At 39.2% G+C, this 11225-nt stretch overlaps 1 protein-coding gene across 2 annotated transcripts in view; it reads left to right on the forward strand.

The window, feature by feature from the left end:
• The window catches only part of LOC136884985 (NCK-interacting protein with SH3 domain), a 47605-nt gene extending 43332 nt beyond the window's left edge, over positions 1-4273 (forward strand). The window contains exon 10 of one of the 2 annotated variants that reach the window (XM_067157355.2): positions 1431-4273. In XM_067157355.2, the coding sequence (XP_067013456.2) occupies positions 1431-1622 (192 nt within the window). In that variant the 3' untranslated portion in view covers positions 1623-4273. Of the gene's footprint in view, positions 1-1360 lie in introns of both variants that reach the window. The other variant, XM_067157356.2, reaches the window with a different exon arrangement.
• The last annotated feature ends 6952 nt before the right edge of the window (positions 4274-11225 follow it).

Genomic DNA, 11225 nt, shown 5'->3' on the forward strand with positions numbered 1-11225 from the left:
CATCATCGGCTTATTATAGAGTATCTTGAGATATCATAGTTAATCATAACCATGCTAGTATGCAATTACCAGGCGAGTTGGCCTTGCGGTCAGAGGTGCGTGGCTGTGAGCTTGCATCCGGGAGACAGTGGGTTCAAATCCCACTGTCGGCAGCCCTGAAGATGGTTTTCCGTGATTTCCCATTTTCACACCAGGCGAGTGGGGCTGTACCTTAATTAAGGCCACGGCCGCTTCCTTCCAACTCCTAGCCCTTTCCTATCCCATCATCGCCGTAAGACCCATCTGTGCCGGCGCAACGTAAAGCCACTACCAAAAAAAATGCAATTAACATACCTCTTCTTCCGATTTTCCAATTAATTTTTTACTTCTTATTTTTAAACCAATGTAATCTCCAGTACGGTCAGTACTCTTCCCCTAGGATAAATTCTTTGGTGTTTGTGTAATTTACGCAACCTCTTTTTCGAGCGCATTTACTTGATGCTTTATTGGCCAAGTGTATCGTCCGTCACCTTCCTGTATCGTGTTTCCCGCTCACTACTGCAGCGTGTGTGCTGTATAGATGATAAAGATGTTGATTCCCATAGGGATTCCGGCTCTATGGCTAAATGGTTAGCGTGCTGGCCTTTGGTCACAGGGGTCCCGGGTTCGATTCCCGGCAGGGTCGGGAATATTAACCATAACTGGTTAATTTCGCTGGCACGGGGACTAGGTGTATGTGTCGTCTTCATCATCATTTCATCCTCATCACGACACGCAGATCGCCTAGGGGTGTCAAATCGAAAGACCTGCATCTGGCGAGCCAAACTTGTCCTCGGACACTCCCGGCACTAAAAGCCATACGCCATTTCATTTCCCATAGGGAACCTGAAATATTTGATCCTCATGAGTAAATTTATAATACCAATTTTTTAGGTATAAGCCATTTTAACTGTTAAAACATCTTTTAAACCATAATTTGATAGTTTCAGCCATCCCTCTTCCTCCTCTACTTTACATAACACATTCCTTTAGTTTGAGCGAAGTTAATTATTTTTAAGGATTAAGAAGAGATGAATATGTCCTTCTTGCAAATATTACACCTAAATAAGATGTAGCTGATTATATCTAGTCACTAGAAAAAACATGTACTACAGTTTTTAGTTTGCCAAAGGCAAATAAATAGTATCGATTGATTTATTTCTCTCAATTGTAAGAGAAACTTGTAACATTTATGAAATAGAAAATTGTCATTTCATATTAATAAACTTGTAAAATCTGACATAAATTTTGGATTTGTCGCACCTGTTGAGTTTTATGAAATAGTGCCCAGAAGTTGCCGGCTTGTGTAGCCAGGCAGCTAACGTGTTATTATGGTTTTCAGTTTCAAATCATTTGGACATCTTCCTTGAACGGGCAAAACTAATGCGTGATATCGGTGCTGTTTTGTGCAGAGACGACACCAGTACTTGGAACTGTGCAGACTGGTGATGCGCAACACTCCCTACGGCGAGCACCACCACAGACGCGACGAGATCCTCAAGTGCTTCACCAGGATCTTCTGCGAGGAGACAGAGTCGAGCCTGGAAGACCAGCGTCTCGTACGCGAGATCTCCAACGAATTTCCTCAGTACTTCAAGACGTAGCATGCACGAGTTGCACGAGCATTTATCGTTGTACCATGCCAAAGTTTTTATGATAATGAAGTAGCTAGTCAAATTGTTATCTCGTTCCGCTCGGCCTCGTAAGTTCACATAAGTCTATTTTTTAAATAGAAGAATAAAGAGATAAGGATCATACTTATATGAAGTCTTTCAGCTATGCATTTTTTAACATATTTAGAATGTACAATATTTCTTCTATACTGCCCTTTTTCTGTGATAAAGTCTAGCAACTCAGTTTTTGAAGCCTTGTTGTATTACTAGTTTTTAAGAAAGTTTTTTAATTGTTTATCATCGCCATTATTTGACCTGTTTTGCATGTTTGAAGATGTCATGAAATGTTGAATATACTTGGTACTTCATATTACTAAAGTTTAGTAACTATTGGAGCTGTATATAGTGCCATCAGTTTTTCTGTGAGCGTTTACTTGGAAATTTTTAGGGGGGCAATTTATTTATTGGAACTGCCTACGCTGATGTGTTTTGCCAATGACAGGATCGAGATCTATGTCTGAGATTACCCTGTGGGAATAAATAGTTGTTTTTAATTCTTCCTTGCTTTGAGTGAATGTGGGTTTGTGTATCTGTATGGCGAAGAAGTTTATTATGATAGGAAATATTTGGTTCCTGCTATTTGTTTGAAAAATAAATCTGCTCTCCACATATTGAAGACAAGTTAGAAACATTTTCTTGTGGAGTGAACAAAGTTAGGAATAATGGAAGTAGTGGAGACGTTCAAATACCTGGGGAGTGAATTATTGGAGAATGCTTGACTGGATGCTGCAATTTGTAAGAGGATTCAAGCTGGAAGCTGTTTCTATCATAGTGCAAGAAACATGTTATGGGACAGAGATGTGCCAATGGAGGCAAAGGAATCTATGTACAAGATGTATTACGTACCCATAACAACTTACGGAGCAGAAACTTGGACAATGACAAAGAAGGATGAGAGTTGAATACAGGCAGCCGAAATGAAGTTCGTGAGGAGTATGATACAGAAGAGTAGAAGAGACAAAATAAGGAATGAGAAAATCCGGGAAGAAATTGAAGTGGAGAAAATGGATGTTAGATTTTTTTTTCTGTTTGCTTTACGTCACACTGACGCAGATAGGTCTTATGGCGACGAGGGATGATAGAATAGAGATGAGCTGATTAAGATGGTTTGGGCACATAAAGTGAATGAGTGATGAAAGCATGCCAAAAAAAGGTGATGGAAATGCAAATGCAAAGAAGGAGAGGCTGCAGACGACCACGATTGAGACGGAAGGACACAATCCAATGCAGTATTAGAGAATGAAACCTGGACTGGGACATAGTGTTGGAGGAGGAGTGGTGGAAAGACCGAAGAAAGTGGAGAGGAACCATATTTGCCCCTGCCTGGCTACAGCTGGATAATGGAAAATGATGATGATGGTTTCATACAAGGTAAAATTTAAAATTAAAACTGGTGTCTAGCAGGGTGATGGACCTTCCGTGATTCTCTTCAGCTGTGTCCTGGAGAAGGTAATAAGATTATGGGAAGAGATACTCGAAGAAAGCGTACTTCATCATGGGATAAGATTAGGTTTGAAGCATGATGATGTAACCGATCTGTGAGCTTGCATGCGGGAAATAGTGGGTTCGAACCCCACTGTCGGCAGCCCTGAAGATGGTTTTCCATGGTTTCCCATTTTCACACCAGTCAAATGCTGGGCCTGTAACTTAATCAAGGCCATGGTCGCTTCCTTCCCGTTCTTAGCCCTTCCCTATCCCATCATCACCATAAGAACTATCTGTACCGGGCGAGTTGGCTGTGCGGCTAGGGGCATACGCCTGTGAGCTTGCATCCGGGAGATAGTGTGTTTGAATCCCACTGTCAGCAGCCCTGAAGATGGTTTTCCGTGATTTCCCATTTTCACACCAGAACTATCTGTGTCGGTGCAACGTTAAGCAACTTTAAAAGGGAAAAATAATGATACTGTATTGTAGTCCTGTCTGGGAGTATGAAGTCAGCGTTTGAACATTTGAAACTTCCACAACAAAATAGCAGCAGAAGTTGGACTAAGATATCTTTAGAGAAGACCAAAATTATGGCCAATATGACGGATTCACTTGAGCCTCAGTGGCTCAGATGGTAGCAAGTCAGACTCTCACCGCTGGTTTCTGTGGTTCAAATCCTGGTCAGTCCAAGTGCGATTTGTGCTGGACAAAGTGGAGACAAGACAAGTTTTTCTCCAGGTACTCTGGTTTTCCTGGTCATCTTTCATTCCAGCAACACTCCAATATAATTTCATTTCATCTGTCAGTCATTAATGATTGCCCCAGAGGAGTGCGGCAGGCTTTGGCAGCTGGCACAAAAACTATCCTTGCCACTAGATGGGGGCTTCATTCGTTACATTACTGACTCGGTCAGATGACTGGAAACAGGCTGTGGATTTTCATTTCATTTTCATGAGGGATTCGCTTACAACACTAAAAAAAAAAAAAAAAAAAAAACAGAGCACACAAAATCAACAAGGTTACTAAATTTAAATTCCTAGATGATATACGTTATGTGGTCTTGTACCAATATGTCTGAAGACTTGCTGTGTTCTACTACTTGTAGTAGTACAAGACCTCCACAACAACAATAACTACAACCACACAACGAACATTGACGAGAGTGACGAGAGAGGTGTCGCCACCAACAGCTTCTAAATTCAAACTCAAGACCTGCAGTTTATTATATAAAAATTTACTGGAATATATCACAGTTGGATACATAATACACAAATTTTTCATGACAAAGGTCTATACCAATATGACACATATCAGCCTGAGAACAATTTTGAAGATTGCCTCATACAGCTAAATCAACATGACATAGAAGCAAAGGATCCACACAGAAGATAGAAGAATGGAATCCAAGCAATACGAACTTAAATTTTAATAAGTGTCAACTTATACATACCAAATTTTAATGTGTTAAAACTTTTTAAGTGTTTTATATTGTGGCCCATATGTTTTAATGTAACCTTCACCTTTGACCACGGATGTCTAACACAATAACAACTTGTGATTTTGTCTAATGGCTCGAAATTAATCATGTACTAGCTGATGATGGGCGTGAAGGGCCGCAACTGGTACTAGTGTAATCTATTTACAATAAATTAAGTATTGATTGGTAGAAAAACACATTTCTTGTCTATACACTCGATAGCTGCAGTCGCTGAAGTGCGGCCAGTATCCAGTAATCGGGAGATAGTGGGTTCGAGCCCCACTGTCAGCAGCCCTGAAGATGGTTTTCCGTGGTTTCCCATTTTCACACCAGGCAAATGCCGGGGCTGTACCTTAATTAAGGCCACAGCTGCTTCCTTCCAATTCCTAGGCCTTTCCTACTCCATCGTCGCCATAAGACATATCTGTGTCGGTGCGACGTAGAAACAAAAAAAAAAAGTTAATGCAATGAGAATCGGGACTTCGAATTTACGACATGCTAAGTGGGAAAATGTGTTAACGAGGAGCGCACTAACGAGGTTTCACTGTAATAATATTACTGTTTATTTTATGAAGGTTATAAGATTAAAGCAAAAAAGGTTCATATAGGCTCAGAAAGGCAAAAATAGGTCATAATGTCAAAATAGGCGCATATAGGCACTATAAAATTTCATTTACTGTGATGGTAGGTACATAATTCGGATGATTGTCACAGATAGGCTTGATAGGGTCTTATGGAAAACAATGGGTAATGTCTAGTCACAATACAAAAACCGTGGTACATGTTTCGGTCAATATTTAGGCCTTCTTCAGCCACATATTTTAACAATAAATGGAAAAAACAAATGATGTAAAACTGAAAATTATTAAAAATTAATAAAAGAAGTTTTCATATAAAAATGCCCACCTTGGTGAAAGATGACAAATAAGAATGGAAATCAGCCTTTAAAAAATATATATATATGTCTGGGCACTTCATGAATCACTTCTTGAATGCTGGGCATAGGTATGGTTAGTCCACACCAAAGTTAATAAACAATTTTAATGAAAACATTTCTTAATGTGTTAATAAACTTTTGTTAACAAACTTCTTCAACATTGTGTCCACACAAGAATAGCTAATTGTGAGGTTACAATGGATAGGATCAGGAAGAAGAAAGTTCTTACAGCTGCAGCTTTCATTATTTACTGTGTACAGTTAGAGAAAAGCACATACGCAACATGTGGCAAAGAATAATATTGGAAAGGCGAGTAGAATTAAGTTTTGAGAGAACCCTTATATCAGAACTTTGAATTCACGATGCAGCAGGCTTTCAAAATTTTCTTGAGAATGCCCCCACATGACTTTCAGTTCTTTTTGATAGTAATTGGGTCTGAAATTGCAAGTAATGATACAGATTATCGGAGAGCCGGCTTCACTAATGACAGGCTATTTTTTTATAGATATAACTTTAAGATTCGTAGCAACTGGTGAATCAGATATTTCACTTGTATATCTATTTGTCTCGAGTATCAAGGCAAGCTATTCCAGTTATTGTGCCTGAGGTTTTTGTAGCTTTATACAACAATATCAAGGAAAAGGTAAAGGTACGAAATAAAGAAAATCTTCATTTAACCTAGTTAGGATAGCACCGGGCGAGTTGGCCATGCGCGTTGAGGCGCGCGGCTGTGAGCTTGCATCCGGGAGATAGTAGGTTCGAATCCCACTATCGGCAGCCCTGAAAATGGTTTTCCGTGGTTTCCCATTTTCACACCAGGCAAATGCTGGGGCTGTACCTTAATTAAGGCCACGGCCGCTTCCTTCCAACTCCTAGGCCTTTCCTATCCCATCGTCGCCATAAGACCTATCTGTGTCGGCGCGACGTAAAGCCCCTAGCAAAAAAAGTTAGGATAGTATTATTTTGATGATATACAAGCAGTTATGGAGGTTAGGTTATTCAGCGAGGAGTGAAGCTGGAAATGAAATTACATTAGAACACAGCTAAAAGAATATCATACAGAATTAAAGGTACTGTATATTAGAACTTTCACTTGCAATATGATAGTCAATTTTTAGAAGAAATAAGAAATCATCATATCCCACGTTACAAATTTGCGTGCTCTAATTGTGTCCTTGCGCATATGCGAACCGAAATGTTAACGAAAACACGACGTGTTAATGAAAAGTTTCATTCACAAAAGTTAAAGAAATTTTGTTTATCAGCATGCTTGAAAAGTTAATGAACGTGCTGTTTTGTTTATTAACATTCAAAAACGTTCATGAACATTGTTCATTAACAGAGTTGTCCGGCTCTATGGCTAAATGGTTAGCGTGCTGGCCTTTGGTCACAGGGTTCGATTCCCGGCAGGGTTGATAATTTTAACCATCATTTTTAATTCCGCTGGCATGGGGACAGGGTGTATGTGTCATCTTCATCATCATTTCATCCTCATCATGACGCGCAGGTCGCCTACAGGAGTCAAATCAAAAGTCCTGCACCTGGCGAGCCGAACATGTCCTCGGACACTCCCGGTGCAAAAAACCATACGACATATGATTTCATTAACAAAGTTAATGAAAACATCTTAGTGTGGATGCATCTTTATACATTCTTGTTGTATAAATGTATCAATGTTAAAAATTGTGGACAGTCACTGATGATTAGTTAGTAAAGCAGCACACTTGGTGGAAGAATAATTATGTAAAACAAGTTTTTTTCTTTTTTTGAAGTCAACATGAAACATTGTTCGGAAACATTGACATGATAACAGGTATGACATTCTATTAAGATGACTTGTTAAAGATTGAATGTAGAACGTAAACAAAGTGTGCGCTAGAGGGGAATCTTCCAGACTGTTGTAGTTGTCCTCAAATTTTAACATTGATAGCAGCGAGTCACTCATTTGTCTCCAAGGAAACTTATACAAGGAGATGAAAATGAGTAAAAGGCATCTGTAAACTTCCAGGATCACAAGACAAGACATATGATACCATCTGTAAGTGGAACAGTACAGTACTTCTGAATGAAGAAATAAAAAATGTGTCAAAGAATTGACTCCCACTACAGAAATGGGCAATCACTGATTCATCGATGCTTGCCCGTTCCAGGGTTAAAGGGCATCAATACATTTTGAATGAAAGAGTTAAAGAAATCATTCTGGGCACCATACCTGTTCAGTTTGCATGCTGTTGCATGTTCTGGAGACATACGTGCCTCCCACATTCTAACAGTTTGACCCCTGTTGACTTGTTAAAGCATTGGAGTCATGCTTGTTTCAGAATAACTTTTCCACCACTGAAAAAGGTAAGAAATGCGCTGTGGTAACACCCTCCTTACAGCGAGCAGGTGACCCTGCGTTTATTTGCATCGTCCTACCTTCGCTGATGATCTGTATATTCCGTTAAATATCCAGTACTTACACCTGCATCCTATTTACTGACTTTCCCTTCAAGCATAATTTTGAAAATGGAAATTACTTATTTTTTATTTTATAAATGAGAGTGGCTGATTAGATGCTGGGAATGTTGTGAGAAGAAGGCCTCGGTCCCATTGGGTATGAATATATTTAAGAAAGTGGAATCTCAGTATGTGTTTTATTTTTGTAATTGCAATGGCTGTTTCCAATATTCACTTGTAAATGCCTTTTTGTAGTTAAGGCAGCCTAGAAAGTTGATGATATTATAATAATAATAATAATAAAGTGCATGAATTCTCAGGTATGTTGTAAATAAGGTATATTTGTAGTTATTCTAATGTCTTCCTACCTGTTCTGTCCGTTTCACTTCTCTGTGTGATGACCTTTAGCACTGCTTAATAGCGCTCTGTATTGTCTTGTTAATATAATATGTATCTATATGTTATCATGTTGGGCTGTATTTCTACAAACTTCTATATTTGCAAGATGTTTCATAGAGAAGCTGTCAACTGCAGAGGTGTGTTTATTTTATTTGATTAGCTTCCTGAAAATTATCAAGGCTGCGACAAGGACAGGAGTGTAACAAAGACAAATAATATGGTTATACAATAATTGCTGCCAAAAGTAGGAAAATAGTAGAATAAATTAAGGACAATAACACACTGTTATATAGCATATGTTATTTCATAAAATCGCAACAGTTCCCTTAACTGCCAAAATTGCGATTGTTTTTATGATACAGGTAAACCCCGTTATTCGTCGCCATAAGACCTATCTGTGTCAGTGCAACGTAGAGCAACTAGGAAAAAAAAAGTGTTCTTTGTGGATTCATTATCTGCGATTTCGCACATATGCAATTTTGGTTTTAAGTCTAGTGCTGCCATCTGTTAACAATACGTGGAAGCTGTAATACCTTAAGACGGGTACCGGTACAGACATACGTGCCAAACTCTGTAATCTACACTACGTCACACGCCAAGGTTAAATGGTGCAAGCGCATCTCTGGCGACAGTTTAATATTAAGATGGCGGTTGATATTATTGGAGACTCATGGACTCACGTTACTCCGAAATGCATAAATGGTGTATGGAGGAAACTGTGGACTGATGCTGTGTCAGTGCTAGATGATGAAGTGATCAGTGACATCACCAGTGCAATGAGAGAAATTGCGGACATGGCACGGCAGATTGGATTCACTGATGTCGGTGATGTCCTAAAATTTCATTCCGAAGATCTGAGCAACAAAGATTTGATCATTGTGAACGAGAATAGTAATAAAGAAGAAACAGAAGTGGAGGAAGTTCAGCCTCTTAGAAAGCTGACAGCGAAGAAAATGGCTGAGGCCTTCAGAATGATGACGCTGTAATGGCAATTTCCGAATAACATAATCCTGAAGAAGTAAAGAGTGCAATAACACTTCAGCTACAAAGGATTTGCACGAAAGGAAATCCGCGACTGAAACAGCATTATCAGATTCTTCCAATGTAGATGATCCAGAGCCTATTTAGGGTATGTAAATGGACTTAATGAAATGAGTTTATTATTGTGCGTTTCAGTGTTAAATTTTAAGTATATATTGCAATAAAATGCTTTCCAGAAACATGATAATGTTTTTTTTGTAAAAATACTAAGAATCTCTGCTATTTTAAACTTTATATGTGAGTAAACAGAAACCTGACACTATATTTTACATATAAAATGACTTTCGATTTGCGCAAATTCAGTATGCGCGGCAATTCCGTGGAACATAACTATCGTGTATAACGAGGTCTACCTGTATTATTTGGATACAAAGTATGTTACAAGTGTTATTTTTAATTTCCACCTATTCAGTACAAAGAGATCTAGTAAATTAAGAATTAAATCTTATCATAAAAAGTTACAAGGGACATGTTTCTCCAATTTTAAGGGCATCATCAACCTCAAACTCACACCTCTCCCTTCATTCCTCCAATATTTCTTCTACTTTTACTTCTCTCTTCTCTATAATCTCCTTCACCACATCTGTACACCTCTTCATGTGTCTTCCCCGTTGTCTTCCTCCTCTTATTTTCTCTGTAAATACTTGCTTTGTAACTCTATCCTCTTCCATTCTCATTATGTGTTCACACCATTTCAGATTAATGGTCTCTATCTTGTCTTGCAGTTTAGGGAATCCAATTCTCTCTCCTATTTCTATGTTTCTGATTTTATCCCTTCATGTCTTCCCAATTATTTCTCTAAGGAATTTCATCTCGGTTGCTGAACAACCTATTATCGAGTTTTTAGGTTGACAAACACAGCTCACTGTTCAAATATCGCCCACTTTGATTTAGCAGCAATGAGTCCATTCATTGACAAGTCTGTATCTGCTCCTAGCATTAGGCTCATTCTCTGACCAGATGAGTTGAGTTGTAGAAGTGGAGATGAAATGAGCCCAGACTCTCATTGTACCGCTCTAGTCCATACAGATCAAGCAGCGGAAATGGAAACAGATTGGGGGTAGCTTTATGCTTGCCAGGATCCACCAACCTGGCCCCAAGACGTATTCTTACTTATATACAAGAATTGAAACTGAGAGAGTGTAGATCTTCAAAATGTGACCATGTTGTATGTTGCTATTGATAGGCTATGATGAAGGCAGTCTTTTTATCATCTCCGATAGAGCTCTCGTCATGTGTTAGGTGAGTCCTAACATTGTTTCCTCGTACTTGTGCCAGGTTCCTTACTTTCATCTCTCCTATCCGATCTCTTGTTCTTGTTCTTTTTCAGCCCTGCCAGTATTGGGTTGCGAGGCCTGGGAAGTCTTTCGTTTTCACACCCTTCGTCTTTCTTAGGCTGATGCCTTCATTTTTCAGAGTGTCGAATCCCTTCCATTTTTTTCCCTCTCTGATTAGTGTGATATAGAGAATGGTTGCCTAGTTTTTCTTCCTCTTAGAACAAAAATCACTACCATCACTCATCATGCTGGATGCGGATGTTCCTTCACTAATGAAGGTAAGTCGTTGCTCATTAATTCAAATTTTGTCCACTCTCCAACGTGAACGCTCTGCTGTCACATTTAAAAAAAATAATTTTGGTTGGGTTGCTTTATGTCCGGTTAGTAGGTCTTGTCCAGTGGATGCTTAGAAGCCTGTACGCCGCTTTGTGGCCTCATAACCTGGGGCTGTTGCTTGGCATGCAGATGTTGTCTGTCCAGACCTATAGTCTCACCAGTCCAGGTTTTGTCTCTCATTGGACCTAACCTAATCAGACCAA

Source organism: Anabrus simplex, chromosome 13 (assembly GCF_040414725.1).
Source record: "Anabrus simplex isolate iqAnaSimp1 chromosome 13, ASM4041472v1, whole genome shotgun sequence".
Taxonomy (NCBI): Eukaryota; Metazoa; Arthropoda; class Insecta; order Orthoptera; family Tettigoniidae; genus Anabrus; species Anabrus simplex.